The 18,217-nt window shown below is 31.2% G+C and overlaps 4 protein-coding genes, 1 long non-coding RNA gene and 2 other non-coding genes across 8 annotated transcripts; 3 read left to right on the forward strand and 4 right to left on the reverse strand.

Moving 5' to 3' along the window:
- The first annotated feature begins 552 nt into the window (after positions 1–552).
- Sec22 (vesicle-trafficking protein SEC22) lies at positions 553–2,784 on the forward strand. The gene is made up of 5 exons (XM_015321812.2): positions 553–955; positions 1,201–1,310; positions 1,386–1,546; positions 1,631–1,777; positions 1,868–2,784. Exons 1-5 carry the CDS (start codon positions 881–883, stop codon positions 2,014–2,016), a joined length of 642 nt encoding a protein of 213 aa, XP_015177298.1. The 5' UTR covers positions 553–880; the 3' UTR covers positions 2,017–2,784.
- LOC107066828 (box C/D snoRNA protein 1) lies at positions 2,123–4,470 on the reverse strand. 2 transcript variants are annotated; one of them, XM_015321814.2, is made up of 7 exons: positions 4,340–4,470; positions 4,051–4,232; positions 3,879–3,970; positions 3,630–3,808; positions 3,354–3,551; positions 3,119–3,243; positions 2,123–3,030 (listed from the first exon to the last, which is right to left on the reverse strand). In XM_015321814.2, the coding sequence occupies exons 1-7, from the start codon at positions 4,357–4,359 to the stop codon at positions 2,786–2,788; spliced, it is 1,041 nt and encodes a 346-aa protein (XP_015177300.2). In that variant the 5' UTR covers positions 4,360–4,470; the 3' UTR covers positions 2,123–2,785. The 2 variants fall into 2 exon arrangements, with proteins under 2 accessions (XP_015177300.2, XP_089025952.1); XM_089169826.1 differs by having other exon boundaries at positions 3,354–3,808.
- Positions 4,471–4,819: 349 nt separating this feature from the next.
- On the reverse strand, positions 4,820–7,484 carry LOC107066829 (zinc finger CCCH-type with G patch domain-containing protein). The gene is made up of 9 exons (XM_015321815.2): positions 7,280–7,484; positions 6,945–7,175; positions 6,805–6,885; positions 6,597–6,737; positions 6,254–6,396; positions 6,009–6,187; positions 5,654–5,926; positions 5,387–5,575; positions 4,820–5,279 (listed from the first exon to the last, which is right to left on the reverse strand). The coding sequence occupies exons 1-9, from the start codon at positions 7,328–7,330 to the stop codon at positions 4,981–4,983; spliced, it is 1,587 nt and encodes a 528-aa protein (XP_015177301.2). The 5' UTR covers positions 7,331–7,484; the 3' UTR covers positions 4,820–4,980.
- Positions 7,485–7,755: 271 nt separating this feature from the next.
- On the forward strand, positions 7,756–7,828 carry TRNAM-CAU (transfer RNA methionine (anticodon CAU)). Its single transcript has one exon. It is a non-coding gene; the product is annotated as a tRNA-Met (tRNA).
- Positions 7,829–11,849: 4,021 nt separating this feature from the next.
- LOC107066830 (uncharacterized) lies at positions 11,850–14,018 on the reverse strand. Its single transcript, XM_015321816.2, has 3 exons — positions 13,573–14,018; positions 12,574–12,904; positions 11,850–12,488 (listed from the first exon to the last, which is right to left on the reverse strand). Exons 1-3 carry the CDS (start codon positions 13,640–13,642, stop codon positions 12,218–12,220), a joined length of 672 nt encoding a protein of 223 aa, XP_015177302.1. The 5' UTR covers positions 13,643–14,018; the 3' UTR covers positions 11,850–12,217.
- Positions 14,019–14,744: 726 nt separating this feature from the next.
- Positions 14,745–17,817, forward strand: LOC107066832 (uncharacterized). Its single transcript, XR_016175763.1, has 4 exons — positions 14,745–16,109; positions 16,300–16,626; positions 17,050–17,414; positions 17,539–17,817. It is a non-coding gene; the product is annotated as an uncharacterized LOC107066832 (long non-coding RNA).
- LOC149033310 (U6 spliceosomal RNA) lies at positions 16,369–16,475 on the reverse strand. The gene has a single exon (XR_016175815.1). It is a non-coding gene; the product is annotated as a U6 spliceosomal RNA (small nuclear RNA).
- Positions 17,818–18,217: the final 400 nt, after the last annotated feature.

Consider the following 18,217-nt stretch of genomic DNA (forward strand, 5'->3'; position numbering starts at 1 on the left):
TATCGAAGTTTCTTTTAATTTGCTACTAGACGTCGCTAGTTGTACGTTTTACTAATGCATTTTATATTGCATATTGTACAATATATATATATATATATATATAAATATATGTATACAATTTTCAAATGCACGTCGTGTCTGACTTTAAATATCTACTATCTTGAATAAAATCCATTAATTGGATTTAATCGGATAATCCATTTTATTTTGTTAACAAAACATTGGATAACATATCTTATCTTTTAAACGTTTAAATTAATTGTAATAAAACCTGATCAGATGTCGCAATTAGAAATAAATTTGAAAATTAAATACCTTCTTATTTGTTTACATTCTATAAAATGATTGTCATCTTATTATAAAGCAATAATCACAAGCTGTTTTAGGATTGGAGAATACACCTTATGTAAAATGTAATTAGATAAAAAAAAGTATAAAGCAAGATTATGTCATTGATTTATTTGATAACTATGAATCTCGCGCTTTTTATTGTCCAAAAGAAACAATACAAATATTAGACTATCTAATAAATTTATATTGTCATGTTATTGACTTTATTTTACTAATTCTTTATTTATTTATTACGAAAATTTCTATGTAAACCATATTACAATATTGACGTATATGTATACATATATATATTATGAATGCTACTAATTAATTAAATATTTTATGTTAAGGAACTTGAAAAATGTGCAACGTAGTTAATGAAAAGTTATCTACTGACGTGGTAGGTTGCAATTGGACGTTAGTGAATCGGCCACATCCACGATCAGTTGCGCCTAAATGGATGTTGAATATTGAACTTTCGAACGTGAAAACAAAGATATTGTGTGATTATTATTGTTTCAGATTTAATTGTTAATTAATTTATAATAAAATGGTATTACTAACAATGATAGCAAGAATAACAGATGGTCTGCCATTGGCAGCTACCATGCAGGAAGATGAACAGGTTAGAAATCTGTTATGATGAAATGTCACTTTAAATTATAATTAAATTGTATTTTAATTATCACATGAAATTTGTATCATTTTTATATAAAATATATCTTTTTTTTTTTATTAACCTATTATTTTTCAGTATTAACTAGATCTTTGTTAAATTATGTTAATAATTAAGTATTATCATTATATATGTAAAATAGAAAATGTAATTAATTTTGCATTCTTTTTATTTTACCATTTGCATTTGTTTAGAGTGAAAGAAGTACTTTGGAATATCAAAATCAAGCGAAAATGTTGTTTAGAAAATTAGGTATACAGTCACCTACAAGATGTACTATAGAAACTGGACCATATCTCTTTCAGTAAGTTTATCATAATTAAATAAAACATATAAATATATATGTAAGCGTACCTTTAATCATCATTTTTTTTTGCAGTTATTTAATTGAAAACGAGGTATGTTACTTAGTATTATGTGAAAGGAATTATAGTAAACGAATAGCTTACAGTTATTTAGAAGATATAGCACAGGAATTTCATGCTCAGTATGGTAAACGTGTCAATACCGTTGCTAGGCCTTATGCTTTTATTGAATTTGGTATGTAATCCAAATTTTAATAATATATTACATATATTCAATGTTCATTTATATAATGTAACATGAATTTTTTTATTTCTTTAGACACTTACATTCAAAAAGCTAAAAAAGTATTCTCAGATGGTAGATCACGTAGGAATATGAATGCTCTTAACACTCAATTGCAAGATGTTCAAAGGATCATGGTTCAAAATATTGATGATGTATTACAAAGAGGAACGGTACTTTCAGGTAAATTAATATCATTTTATAAAACGATATAATTATATATATATATATATATGTATGCATACGTACCACTATAATTTTCATCATTTGCAGAATTGGATACAAAAACGCAAAATTTGTCAATGCTATCACAGAAGTATAAGAAAGATGCAACACATTTAAATAGCAAATCTATGTATGTCAAAGCAGTTGCTATTATCGTCGTATTTCTGGTCCTCCTGTTATATTTCTTTATTCTTTAGTTGATCACAAACTTGAAAAAATGGTTTGTCCATAAATGAAAATTGTTCCAATTCTAAAAACTAGGGACATACTTTATTATGAGGGTTAAAAAAATGGGTTTGTGGCTACCATCTTTGGATTTTATTTTTCAAATATAGGAATTACACGATCAGGCTACATTGTTATTTATCAAATTTATTAGCCTGTATGTATCGACACAATGTTGTGTATTATACATTGATTTTTAATTTAATATTAATAAAATAATAGAAATTTTAATAGAAAACACAAGAGATGATTTAACTTCGTTTTTAATATATATTATATATAAATCAATTTTCAAAGTTATCACTTGTAAATTCATTATTATAATTTCAACTTATGAACATTTATTTACATCGCATTTCCTATAATTTTGGATTATTACTTTTAAGTTATTTATTAATAATTATAGTATTTTTTTGGGTAATGTACAAGGAATTAAATATATATAAGTATACATATTAAATTTGATGGAAAAAGAATCAATCAAACATGTGAATAATATTTGATTGTATGTGTTATTAATGTTGTAATGTTTTTATCAAATTGTACCAGTTTACTGAAGATAGTATTTATAAAAAAAAAAAATATATATTAGAATTCGATAAATAAATTTTAACCGTGCATTTGCCACGAATAAATTATTAGAGCATATAAATTAACGAGTATAAATTTACTTAAATTTTCTTGTTAAAATTACTTCCATATATAAATAATAATACAATAATATAATATATTGTACCGTACCTATTGTTCTGTATTGATCAGTTCTTCATATTTAGGTATATCAAAATTAGACTGTGTTCTATTGTGTCCTCTGTCTTGTTGTTTATCACTCGGAATATCTAATTCTTCATCAGATTCTATAGTAGTAGTATTAAAAAAATAATTTACAGGTTCATTTGTTTTTTGTTTTTTGTTATTGTCTTTGTCTGCAGACGACCATTTATTTTTTCGTTCCAATTTTTTCTTAGGGAAAATTTCCTCATCGTCTGGAAAAAATATTCAAGAATTATAATCCATTTATTATTATTATTTAAATATGAATTATAAATATACGAAATATCTTATAATATTTACCTGTGTCTACAATTTCATACATATCTATATGATGTTGCAAAACTACGTATAATGTTGGAAATTCTATCACAGTTTTATTTTCTAAATTTTCCTTCAGTGTAAGTGATACATCTAACTCGTGGTATCTGAAATGTATATCGCATTGTTATTGAAGTAATTCAATATTTGATTTACAGTATATATAAAATCACATACATAAAATTTATATATATATATATATATATACTTTCATTACCTAGTATTAGATTTTTCTATTTGCTCAGTTTTAAGAAGAACTTTTAATCCACTAAAATCGGCAGCTTGATAAAATTGTAATTTGTTATTCAAACTTAATTTTGAATTAAGTTCTTCGATATTACTTGTTTCCTCTGTTCCATTGAGAGGATACAAAACTTGCTCTAAAAGTGTTGACAAACGAACTGTTTCTAAAGCTCTAATGATAATAACAATAATTTTTAATGTATAAAACAATTTTAAATTATATTTATTTATGTATAAAATATTAAAATACCTTTCTGTGATCTGTACTATATTATCTGCTTGTGGAAATATCCACTCTATTCTCCAAAAAATTTGATTTGTATTCCATTTAAAAAATGTTGTATTCTTTATATGTCTAGTAAAATGTTGTGGCATGAAACGGAGATTAACTTTCCTAGAATAAGCACCTTTCCTGAGTCGGTTTAAATGCTGCAATATTGTTCATAAATTATAATTTTATACTTATAAAAAGCATACAAAAAAAATATTGACAACATACCATTGGCAATTCGGAGTATCGCGAAAATCTTTTTAATGGATTATATTTTGCTTGGTCAACAGATCTGCCAATTTCTTCAAGTAGTCGATAATCTGAAATTTAAATAATTTTTATTTCTTGTAGTACAGTATGTTTCAAAACATAAGTAATTTAATAACTTAAAGTAACGTACCATTTAACAAGTCTAAATCAGTAAACTTGTCTAATGTTTTAAATTTCATTCTATCTCGAATTCCATCGCATTCGAGTTCTTTTTTATGAATATTAACACATGTAAGACAACAGGTCCTAACCTCACATTTTGGACAAGTATATTTTGCTTTGTTTGCATTACATACTTCGCAATTTTCTAATCTATAAATAAAAATAAATAGTTATTTTTATAATTGAATCTATAGATGTTCTTCTTTTTTTTATTCTTAATAATAAATATTTTTATTAAGTTAACTGTATACACTCACTTCTCATAGGGGGCCGCCATGTCAATAATGATAATAACTCTCCACGTGACTGTCCAATATAATAACAATCACTACGTGATTTTTTTATATTCTAATTTATTACAAAATCGAAGATATCATTTAAAATGCAAACAAGCAAAAATTATTTATTCTTTTAATATGAATATTATTCATATTCATAAATAATTTTATAAATACTTTTTAAAATTTTATAGTCACTTATATTAAATATTTCTGACTGTAACGGTTATATTTGAAATGTAAGATCTCGAATTGAAACTTTCTTCATATATTCATTTATAAGTAAGTAATTTTATCGCAAGTAATAATTAAATTAAAATAAAATAATGCATATACGATTTTATTGCAATGATTAATATTATTATCATTTAAATCATAACTGTATATTGCATATGTGAAGAAAATGTGAAATATTTTTACAATTTATCATATATGTAAGTAGATGTAAGTAAAGCAAAATATTCTGAAATATTATTTATTCCAATAAAAGTTACATTAGTTTAGCGATTATTTGTACGTGGATTTATATATATATATATTTATTTTGTATAGAATTTTTTATTTATTTACTTTGGATAGGTATCAAACATATGTGCTTCTATATATTTTTATTATCTTTCTTAAAATATAGACAATTTAGCTTTGTTTTTTCTTTGAGTTTGTTCAGCAGCAATATTTTTCTCACAAGCACGTAATTCAGTAAGTTTCTTTTGTTTCTCATTATATTGGGCTAGAATATTTTTATAAGGTGCGCTATCTTTTGAATGTCTCGTCATTGAATTTTTAAGTTTTAATGATTCTCTTTCCAATCGGGTAATATCTTCGCCTACTTGAAAATTTGCAACATTTAATTTCCAATTTGATTCCGTTTTCAAATTACATTTAGATTTTGACGTACTGGCAACATCCTTATTTTTGTCTGTAAAATTGAAAGGAACAAAAATTTATAGATATTTTAATTTGTGAACTAAATACAGAGGTTCATGTTTGCATAAACTAAATATTTTATATTTTTTACACACTTACTTTCAGCTAATGTTGTATTTAATGTTGCGTTTAAGAAATTGAATATATTACTTTGCTCCTTTTCTTTTTCTCTTTCATATTCTCTTTGTCTTTGTCGTTCTAACTTTTGTTGCTTTTTACGCATTTTAAATTCAGCAGAAAATAAATTTTTATCATTGCCAGCTATTTCACGTAACTCCATACAATGATCTATAAAATATGATCATATAATAGATAGATTTATATCATTAATTAGAAACTGTACTAATAGTCAAAGTCATGTTTTACCTAAAGATCTACCAGGTGGTAATACTACGGCTTCAACAGGTTCTATTCTACCATCAGCTAATTTCCCTAAACCTGTACCTCTCACGTAACCCATTTTTGCCATTAATTTACTACCTATACCACGTGTATGTTTTTCCCAATGTCCTAAGGGTTGAGTAGTCGGTGTCATTAGTAAAGATTTATCTATTAATGCTTCTGTAGTATAATCTTTCTCATTGTTATCAATTTCATCACTATCATCAGATTCATCAGATAATTCTGAATCATTAGTATCTATAAAATAATTCAATAATTTGTTACATGTACAGTTAATGTATGTATAGTATATATGTGTATACATGTTTATAATACATACCAAGAGGAACAAGATCTTGCAAACCTACTTCTACGACATCACCTTTTGCTTCTAGTTTAACACGAACAACTTCTTCGACTTCATCAGGCATTTTAATAACAATTGATCTATACCATAAATTATTGTTTTGTTTAACTAATACTCTACTACCTATTTTAATATTTTCATAATTAGGTTCCCTGCAATTTAAACAAAAATTAAGAAGAAAAGAAAATATACTTTGATTGATAAAATAAATATCTTACTTATATTCCTGCAGATTGGAAAATGGTACTATTTCTCCATGTGAAAAATGACATTGATCGTCTGAGAACTTACAATTTCCATCAAAGAAATATGGACATGGAAGCATTTCTTTATGTGTTGGATTAATAAAGAGCACTCTGACCTATTTAATAATGATGTAAGAATTATTAATAGAACGTTATGAACATAATTCTGAAACAAACGTGCACCAAATATCGGTCTGCCTGAAATATCTCTTAATTCAACATTTATTATAGATTATTCTAAAAATTGAATGAAAATAAAAGGTAATTTGAAATTATTTCTTAAAGTTAAAGAACTATTATAATAATGTTGATTAACCTTGATTTCATGCATAGATTTCAACGTTGGATTTGTACTCCTATCGACTGAACATATCATAGCATTGTGATAACCACCACTATCCCAATTGTTATTAAGCCGAGCTCTACATTTCATTCCCTCAAGTTGCTTCAATTCATCCTAGAAGATTAACTTGCACCGTATAATTGTATCATTGCTATGCCATACCACATATTATCGTACTGACTTCTATATCATTCCAAGCACCTGCAGCTTCACTATTTTGCTCAACACTTTTTGAATTATTTGAGCAATCTTCTATTTCTGCCTACAATGAACAATCAATTATTGATTTTGTTTTAAACAATATGTAAGTGAAACAATTACCTTAAATAAGGCATATTCATTTGCCAATGGATCATCGTTGTCATTTTCATCATCTTCGTCATTCTCCTTGTTTTCAGGCATGTTTGAACTTTCACCATCAATTCCTTCAAGCTTTTCTAAATTTTCTTTAGTTAAGTCAATTAATTCTTGAAGATTTGATTTTAAATTTAATAAATCATTCTTATCACTTTCCTTCGTTTCCATAGACAGCGCAGACACAATTTGGGATAACTGTAACATGTGGACACAATATGCAAAACAAATAAATGTATAGTTTCTTAGATATATTTTTATAAAGGTATATATTATTTTTATTAATAATTCAAGTATTATACCTGAAATTCATATTGAATTATTGCTTCTTTCAGACTTGCAACATCTGCCATTGAGATATAAATACAAAAATATTTATCAAATTTATAGAAACTATTATGAAAATAAGACTTATATTAAAATAATACTATATATTATTATGTAATAATTCTTCGATGAAAGCCAAACATTCCAACCAAAACGCATCACTAAATAATCAGATTCACTGTTAGCAGTAACTGGAAAGAATACAAAAGAAATCACTATAAGCTTGCGCCCTCTCGTAAGTAGTTTCATATCCTTGAATATTATTACTATGATAATAAAATAAATAATATCAGTTCAAAAAAATGTAACAAATTATCTGCAATTGTCATTAAGAAAAATGATACTTACTTTTACAAATATATAATTTTTACATTATAACTTATACACAAGTATAATAAAAAGATATATCACTTTAGAAAAAGTACATTAAAAAAATACGTGTTAACATGGAGCCTCGGTAGCGCAGTAGGCAGCGCGTAAGTCTCATAATCTTAAGGTCGTGAGTTCGATCCTCACCCGAGGCAGATTTTTTTTGCATTCTCAAGGGATTTTATTTTATTTTTTTATAATAATGGATATAATAACACTAATGCATTCAAGCACTCCATATTTTGTGGGTTTGTATTTCTAAATAATAATTCTGTTATTATTAATTATTGAAATGAATTCTATTGATATGTATTATAAAATTAATCGTGTGTCAACATATTCTAAGGAAATAAGTCTCAAATCTTAAAAGATGTTTATAATAGTAAGAAAAAAAAAGACAACTTGGAAGGGAGAAAGGAAAGGGAATAAGAGACAATTATGTAAATGTAACGTATGCCAAAGGGCTCGTTCTCTTTCTCTTGAAATTGAAATGTGGAATTTAAAACGAGTTGTGAATTGTTTGTTGCCCTTTAGCAATACTGCAATTTGCAAGCAAACAGCCCATTAAGCAAAGACCACCGACTGTTTTTTCTTTTTTTCAAGAGAAACATTTTCTCATTGTCGTGGACGTTTTCAATTCTTTTGGATAAAAGTTACATCGATGTTCAGTTATGATTGAACAGAGAATAATGAGAGGAACAAATGAAAATAGCATCGTCGTCATCATGGAAAAATCAACATAGCGTTTCTTCCGGAAGAAAGACGTAGGGAAAGGGACAGTGGAGATGAGTGGATACTGCGAAGGAAATAGAGAAAAGTAAGTATGTAGAGTACGTGATTCAAGGAAAAAAGTCTGCATCGGGGGTGGCAGGGGGAGGGGCTGGTGAGAGGGCGGCTTTATCCGTTCACTGCGGAGCTGTTACGTATAAATGCAGAAATGCGGCCCGGTTCGCGGAGGTTGAGCGATCGTTGGTGGGAGCGAGCTTGATTCCGCGTTGATTCAGACCGTATTCAGTGCATCGAGCTCGCGATGAAAAGGCGTTCCGTTTTCTGAATATATTCCAATTAAAAAGTCGGAGCTTCGTTGCCCTCACCTCTGCCCGCTCACCCCCTGCCTTTACCCCATCCCCCGAAAGAGATAGAGGAAGAGAGAAACAGGGATAGAAATAAAGTTAGAGAGATAGAGAGAGAAAAGCAAACACCGGCTCAAGCGCCAGCTCGAGCGCCCTTCTTCTTCTTCTACGCCCCGCTATCCCGTACCACCGACCCCCTTTTACTTCTGCCTTTTGCCTTCCGCCCCTACCGACGACGCGATCCCTTTTTCCTATCGCTCGACCAACCAGACATTTTCTCCCTCTCGCTGTTTCTCCAGCAATTACTTCTCCGCTTTTTCTTCTTTCCTCTTTTCCACTTTCCCATCTTTTTTTTTCCCTTTCTAAAGAACTCTTTCTACCATTTTCTTCGTCAATCCTTTTTAATATAAACCTGACTCGATTTCATCTCCATATTTTGATTATTTTTAATTATTGTTTTTACTATTTAGAAACATAAACATTATCTATGGAATATTATACATTCAAGTACAGAAAAGATATTCTTTATCAAAGAACATTTGCTCTCTTATCTTTTGGATAATACTCTACGTAATTGTCTTCGGCATGGGAAACGGCGAATCAAGCTGTTGTTTTTATCCTTTACACCCGAAGAACAAATGTAAATTCAAGGCGTATGTTTGCGCACGTACGGTTCGGAACCCCCATGAAGTATTTAACGATGCCGCAGAACGAAGGCACATCCTAAGCCTAAGGAGAGGAGAAGACGATGAGGAATACGAAGCGCGTGCCCAAGTGCCAACAGGACTTACGCACGTATGCACGAGCGTCTGCAAGCGCGTATGCACGCGCGTGTGTACGGATATTCGCTGGAGTATAATACGCACGTGGCTGGGCACACGCAACACCACTTGTCTACTTCAACTTTTGATTCCTTCTATCCCTTCGTGAATGATCCTCGGGTCAACTTTTCGTCCTTGATCTCGAGACTGCATCACCACTGAACAAAGTTATGAGAGACACCCTGTAACAAATACAACTTTGCTATTAATATCATCCCTAGCTCATTAGCAAAAGTTAACTCATATATTTTGTCTTGAATTTAATCCGATTAATTAATTAACTCATTTGCATTTTATGACAAAATAAAAAATGTATCTATTTAATTTATTATTGTCATCAATACTGCATATATTAAAATATCATATTTTAAAAATTGATTTGAATATTATTGGCTATAGGCGTTCTGATAATCACATATTCGTTAATGATGCAAATGGGTTAAGATATAAGTAAAATTTATTTTTGTTAAATGACATTTAACGATATATTTTATATCTATACTTGATAGGAATACGTAAAATGAAGTAGGAGTAGCTAGCTAGTAGAATCTAAATTAACGCGATTATATTTAGAAACAGTCTAATGAATTTAAATTTGTTCGTAGAGATAAAACGTTCTAATTATATCGCTAGCACGTTTTAATTATTTCGTTGGTTTAATGGTTAACATTTGAGAGAAAATGGAAGAAACGAATGTAGTAAGTAAAGGTCGAAGAAGAACAGTAACAGACTGAATAGCGAATGCTGTTGTATATCATTGTGAATACTGTACTGAATGATTATGTAGAAGTAATTACGCGTAAGAGATTACGTAGGAATATCGTTGAGATTTCGTTTCAACTATGCTGCGGTGAGTCTTAACAAAAAAAAAAAAAAAAAAGAAAAGAAAAAAAAGAGGGTTCAGGTTGAAGAAGAATGGAAGAATTTTTCCTTCGTTCGAGCGATTTTACGCTCGGTGAAATGAATCTGCTTTTCCTATAATTCGAGGACTTTGAATGTAAGAAAAGAAAGAGATAAAGAAGAAGAAATAAATAAAGAAAGAGAGTACCACGGTTTATTCCATTCTGAATAAACCCGAAAAGAGTATCTTCTTCCTTTCTACGATTCCTCTCTTCGCTTATCTTATGTCGAAATATACGAAAGTTCGCGTAATGAAATTGATATGTATTTTTCTTTATTTCTTTTAATATGAGAAAGAAATCATTAACGATATCGTTATCCGGAATGTATTATACATGATGCCTGATAAAGTATTTATTCGTACGAAGGTTTTCATTTTCTCCCTACTTGTTTTCGCCCTAATTAACACAATCGATCCAACACGAAATATCGAGGAAAGACACTAGTTGTTCTATCGTCAACTGGTGTATATTCTCTCGTCGATTCCATTCAATTAAACTCGTAAGTCAATTCCTTTTTCTAAGTGGCCTCAACTCACTCAACTTGTATCGGTTTCAACCAATTACTTCGAACTGGGCAGGAGTCGCGCGTTTTGGACACGTGCCCATTGTCATCTATGAATTAGCTTACTATAGTATCTCATTTTTCAAATGAAAAGAGGTAATCGAGAGTATACTACACAATATAAATACATTCTAATGATATATTTAGATAAAAGAATATTTTTAATATTTCAACTTTAAAATTAATTTGATTTTTACGTTTTAAACGAAAAATATAGGGGATGAGAATTATTTCATGGATTAATATTGTAGGATTTTATATATCAAATTTAAATAATAACATTTTTATATGTTATTTCATAATAATTTATTTATCTACAAGAACTCCTCATCTTACACAAAATTGTCAACTAGTGAAAGATGTTAAAGTTACATATCGATAGTGAACGTCGATTAAATCACTAAATTATAAAGTTTGCTGTTTAAAACACGAAAAATACGCACATTAGTCGAGCATTGCACATTCGGTAATAAATATCCCTTTTCATCTTTCAAAGTGATCATTTAAGTACGATGAAACAGCTACGTATTAATATCATTATATCTTCTAATCGTTATTCTCATTGATCGGACGTTCTTTTCAGAGAATTATTGGATCCTCATTGTCGAGTGGTAATTTATCGCAATTTCCACAATAAAGATTTTACTGTGGCACTGCTTGCTGATTGTTAATTGTAAAATATTCGTTTACCTATCAAGATAAGGATCATTAGCAAGAAACAACCGAATACGGTTTTGCCGATCTATTTAATAATTACATATTTACATTGTCAATCAACTGTCCCGTTTGCAACAAAAACAAATACGAGAAAAAACTTTAGGTAATACAAAAATTAAATAATCAATTACAAATTTATAGCACACGTTGTTGATAACTTCAAAAAAAAAATATATATATTAAAATACTGCATGCGTATGTCTAAAATAATATTTCACGTGTGAAATAAAGAATAGAATTTTTGGAACATGTTAATAAAAATATAATCGATTAAAAATTTATAACTAAAGTCATATCACTCTGTTTGTTGCAGCAATAAATGATAACAAAAGAAAACATCGAGTGGAATCATTTTGACTCGCCGTTTTTACTTCCACACAAAATTTATCTGTTGCTCGTAGGATTGTTTGAGTTAGGCAGGAGCTATTTGATAAATTGGAATGATATTTAAATCATGATATCGCACGCGTTAGAGTGGACAGCCGTGTACGTATGTGACATTTCGAAAGAGTGCAGCAGCCGTCGAAAGGAACGCTGCCGTGGATGCTGTGGATGGAGCTGGCGGAGGTGGTGGTGGAGGTGCATGGTTCGTCACTTGTGTTTGTGCATTGTAAGATGGGCAATAGGCATCTATGCTACCATGATGAAGACCCACGCCTCTTACAAGGAGTTCTTTTTCTACTGTTGCTTGATGACGAAGTTGTTCAAGTCGTAATTGATTCTGTCTCTTCCATTTCGTTCTGTAACAATCAAGTAGTAAAGGTTTAAAAATATAAATCCTTATAAAAAAATATATTCATAAAGATTACACGTAGTCTCGCTGACCTTCTATTTTGATACCAAGTCTTCACTTGAGTTTCTGACAGAGACAATGCATCCGCTACGTCACTACGATCCGCTACACTTAAATATTTTTGACAACGAAATTTTCTTTCCAGGTAAGCAAGTTGGGCATGTGTAAATGCTGTTCGTCTTCTTCGTGGTTTTCTTCCACTCGGTGGACCACTAGGAGTTCCGCAAGATTTACCGGACATAGCCGGGCCTGGTGGAGGCGATAGAACAGGTGGTGGACTTCCTAGTCGAGTGCAAGGACTACTGCCAGGGTCAATCGTATCTTCGGAATCCGAATGAACGGCCGAATCATCTTCGGATTCTTCTGTAAATATCAATGTCAAGAAACATTGCCTTGTCAACTTTAATCGATAGATGAGTTAGTTGATGTACAATTTGTACGAACATTTGTCTCATTAATTCAACAGATTCGACTTTACCATGAAAGCCTATTATTGAGGTAATGAAGAAAGAATTGAAATCGATTTACTATTGGTCCTAGTTCATGGTAAACGATCTCAATCAAGATCCTGCGGTGTCATGCCACGATTGACCAATAAAACTGGGAAACACAGCGGGACGGGGTAAGCGACGGATAAAATTTGTGGACTAACGAAGCCTAACGAGTCACTTCGCACCTAAAACCATCTGTAGGATCACCCTTAATGGAACGACACTCTGTAGGGTGGGTTGTCGTACTTCGGACCCCGAATAGTGGATAGAAATAATAGAAGAGTCCTCAGGGGGTATCTTTTAACGAGAATCCCGACGGTAGCACACGCGACTAACTCCAGTTTCGTATATAAAACACTAATAATCTATCAAAATTCATCGATCGTCAAGTTTTTTACTAACAATAAGTCTTCTTCGATCATTCGAGAAGTCAATAAGTAAGTTGAACAAAATCTTCTATCAAACTATAATAACTTTTATACTTTATCGACATTGTCACGATTAACAAGGCATATTGTAATAATTGTTTAGATCACCTACCTTTAACTCGATCCGCTAGAACGTCGCCCAAAAGATCTCTTATCAAAAAAGACTTGTGTTCTTGCATCATTGCCACTGATAAATCGACGCAAACCAGTTATAAAAACTAAACAATATCACTAACTCGAGTGTAAGATGAATGATTTATTTCACGTATATTGCGTTATCACCGATTAATCTAAGGAGCCAAGAACTTTCATGCTATTATACGGACGCTCGACATCGTTCTGCGTCGACCGCGAGCACGGGGATGACCGGATGTATCTGGCCGACGTTCCACTGTCGTCATCGTCCTAGACATTCTTGTCGTCTTCGTCGTCGTAACCCACGTTGCGGGTGAAGGCGAGTCGTTGTAGGAGGCGGAGGCTTACTCGATGAAGTTTGGATATGAGGGTGAGGGGTAGTACTACAGTACAACATTCATCGTCTCCCCAACTATATCTTTTCCAAGCCCTGCCACCCCTTCGAATTAATCCGCCCGTTTATTTTGAACGGGTAGCCTAATGCCCGCGCGATTTCGCAGCCATTTTGGGGGTGGAGGCGCCATCCTCGTTCCCCGCGTATTCCCGTTCGAAAACGGTTGCCACGGGCTTCTGCTATTGGTCGGTGGTACGGACGAGTGAGGGATGAAAAGTCTCCTCCGCGAGATGCTATTGGGCGGATAAACGCACCCTGCGCGAGAGAAGGTTGGTTCTCTCCCTCCACGATCTTTCACTTCCTTCTATACCTATCGCCTCGCTTTCCTTTTGTATGCATCCAGACGAGAACACAAGATATATAATAGGGCTCGCACGAGTTGGTAAGGTAAGGACTACCAAATGTAGAGCCGCGTCGGCTAACGGAGGTGGGTTGATAGGGGAGGAAGTAATTGGCAAGCGATTACCGTAGAAGGAGAGGAGCAAATTGGATGTGAAACGTTTCTGTAGCTTTATTATGATGCAGTCTTGTTTTCTATCTCAATTTCAAACTTATATCTTCTGATTTTTTTTCTATTCATCGTCCCACAACCCTTTCAATTTTAAAGGGATAGTCATTACGTGAGGAAGAAATCGGTACGATCGACGGGAAGCAAAGATCCATTACTACCTTGATTGAATAAAAGTTCATGGGGATCAAGTTTTTCATAATCGAATTTAATTAAATATTAACTTAAATTATTTATATTATTATCAATCATAAAAATGTCATTTTATTGAATATATCTATTAAGTAACCGTATAGATTATTCAAATAATATTTAACATTTGTAGAGTAACTCAAATTGTTATGATATCATAACCAAGTCGATTTATATCCATCGATCTCAAGAAAGAATAACGTTAGGTATGCTAGATATAGGAAAAATTGTTGTGCACCATATTTACATAAATACATTCCTAGCTGTTTGGAGTTTCCTACCGTATCTTCTCACTCCCCGTGCCCTTTGGAGGGGTAGTTTGTGAGCGTAAATATGCATGATGCATATACTCGCAAATCCTCAAACTGCCTCTACTTTCTCAACCCGCCTTCATGCTTCCACTATTTCTCTCGTGGCCCTGAGCTCAACAGCACCCTGTTAGTCTATTCACTGCACTACACTACTTAGCTTTTGTAAGCACCTACACATAGAATATATCTTATACATAGATTTGTTCTCCTAAGTAGATATATTTTATATTTTACGAAATTGCATTCACCGTGAACTATAAAATATAGAAATATGACGATAAAGTCAATGGCGTGTACAAATGCTTATGTAATACACTCTTACATTGATTTATCTCAATCGTATCGATTATTTAACAATATTCTACTTTATTGTTACATACCACGTGTGTGTACGTTTCTTTATTAAAAAATTGACTCCACTACTACACTTGAAAATGATCTTCTTTTCTACAACAAGATTCTTACTTTAAAATGTATTTATTTAAATTATTCTTTATACAGCATCGTTATACCATATCGACACCTGTAAAGTTTTCTTTACGATATTGAGCAGTGAATGCCGATGAATCGGGACGCCTTTCTGAATTCATTAGGATTAACGTATGCAAGAGATTAATTCAAGGGGCGGCAAAGCGGCTAGGCGTCTTCTTACCGGGCGCAGAAAAGGGCGCCGAGAACACTGAAAAGAGGGGAATAAATGAGTGATAGAAGATGAGATAAGAACGAGTGAGAGAGTTGAGCAACTTCGAAAATGTAAAAACAAAGGGTATCTCTGTCATCGTTGAGAAGCCATATCGTTTATCGTCATTCTACTATGTATTTAAAATAATTAACAAAAATGATTACAGTTTGTTCAATTATTTTTATTCAAATGAATAATCAATAATGATGTTTCTATCAAATGATTAAAAGATAGTCAATTTCTTGTCAATTTTGTATTTACAGAACCAATACCAATGTATACCTTGATTGAATCAGGTCACCTAATACCATCTAATATACTGTATTGCACCCTTAAATTGGATGTTTTACAAGGGGATGATTCGTGTATGTGAAGCTCGTTTTATTATCGCATCTGTCGTGATCCGGACGAAGCTAAATTGATGGAAGTAAGAAAAGAGGGTTTGTTTTGTCAGAATTGGTTTCGAATCACCGTCCTTTCTTTCGGATGATCATTATCGATAATTTTCTTCATTTCTATTCTAATAAAATTGATGATATTCTCTTCATAAATGAGGACATTTAACATTCGTACCACAAATTAAACAAAATTTAAAATATTAAAATAATGTTTTTCAGACATTCGCCATTGTAAAAGAGAAAAAATAAGAAGAGGAATTTTGTTAAGAATTTAATTTACAATTGCAAAAAAATGTGGAACGCTTCACGATTTTGCGTGTCATCCTTGCGCAGGGGCCATGCTAATCTTCTCTGTATCGTTCCAATTTTAGTATATGTACTGCCGAAGCAAGTACATCAGGGTGAATCGAAGGAAGGAATATATACAAACCGAGCCAACAAAAAGTACTTGCGAGAAAGCTTCTATACGTATAACGTAACGTACTACTTTAGCGACATCTAGCGGTATTTTAGTATAACACCTACAGATTCAAATATAAAAATGTTGTAAGTATAAATACTATAGACACTTTTTCTTATTATATATCATTTTTATAATAGAGTTTTTTATAAAAAAAATAATAAAAATAAGATTATACATTATTTTTTCATTTTAAAATTAAAAGAATTTTTGTTTTCTATCATTTTATCAAATCATGATAGAGACATTTTATAAAAACCTTTTCTATATCTATGTATTTATATTAATTTTGTATAATATTATAATATTTCATAGTTATAAATTTTTAATTATTATGTTTTATTTTATAACGACAGATAAACAATCATTTATTATATATATATATATATATATATGCATCTCTATTTATTGTTTTTTATAGTATTACAATATATGATAGTTGATGATATTGTATAGTTTTATTTTGTATTATATATTATAAAAAGTGATAGCCCTCTCTCTTCCAATAGGATTTGTAAAAATCGATGATTCAATAATAATAGCTCCGGTCGTGGCGATCGTTGCCACGAATTGGTAAATACAGATAAAAGACTGTGAAGAGGATCACGGTGGAACGATTTAGAACAGTGATGGGCAGAGAGCAGGGATCAAATCGCGAGGCAAAGAACTTCGAAGCCGTTAACAATCACAGCAAATATAAAATCCATTGACGTGCGACCGTGCGTATGAATATAACTGCGAATACACGAATATTTTGTCGATGATTGTAATGTACGGTGTTGTATATAGTAGTAATGAACGAACAGGACCCTCCGGTCTCTAAATATGCATGTGCACGTTTTTCAACTTGCATTTTTCTTTCGTGACTCAAGAGGTTCGTCAAATTTTTCCTCGTAAACATTGTCTCTAATTTTTCTATGTCATAATATTGTTTATTTTACATATTGTATAAAGATTATTATTTGTTAATAATAATACTAACGATTTTTTTCTTACAGATAATTTTTGATGATACCGTGCTGCAAGTTTTCATATTTACAAACCAATGCAATATTATCCGAGTTGTAGAATGCTCCTTGAAAAATGATGAGCAAGGAAAAATGTTTGACATGTTCTTCGTGCAGTCCATTTCTACAAATCCCACGGATTAAGTGAGAAAAAAGACGCATATACACGCCCTTCTTCTTCTTCTATATACCGTCATTCATTTGAATTTTTTTTTCTTTTCACTGTTTTACCACGTTTATGAACGGCACTCTTTTATCCTTTGCTTATTCCAATGTCTCCGGCTAACAACGCGATGTAACGTCCTTAAGACGTCAAAGGATAGGGGTTTTTCTTTCCTTTTTTTATTTTTATCATTATTATTATTATTATTATTATTATTATTATTTTCTAGCTTTGGAAAAGAAAATAATTACTATCCCGTAAATTTATGTTTAAAAGAGTACGAATTCACTGAATGAATGCAGTCTAGCGAGTCACAATTGACACACACAGTGTTCTTTTTTTCTTTTATAGTACGTGCGTTGACAACTTGTTCTTCTAATATGGTGATTAGAAAAAAAAAAAAAATAAGGAAAAACTTTGACGTCGTAAAAGTATCATTGACTTCTTGTTGAAAAGATTATGCATTTCTACACGAACGAGTATTTTTTGTGGTATTGAAAGTTAAAC

The sequence above is a fragment of the Polistes dominula genome, unplaced genomic scaffold, assembly GCF_049000335.1.
Source record: "Polistes dominula isolate Pdom_NZ unplaced genomic scaffold, Pdom_raw_medaka contig_49, whole genome shotgun sequence".
Taxonomy (NCBI): domain Eukaryota; kingdom Metazoa; phylum Arthropoda; class Insecta; order Hymenoptera; family Vespidae; genus Polistes; species Polistes dominula.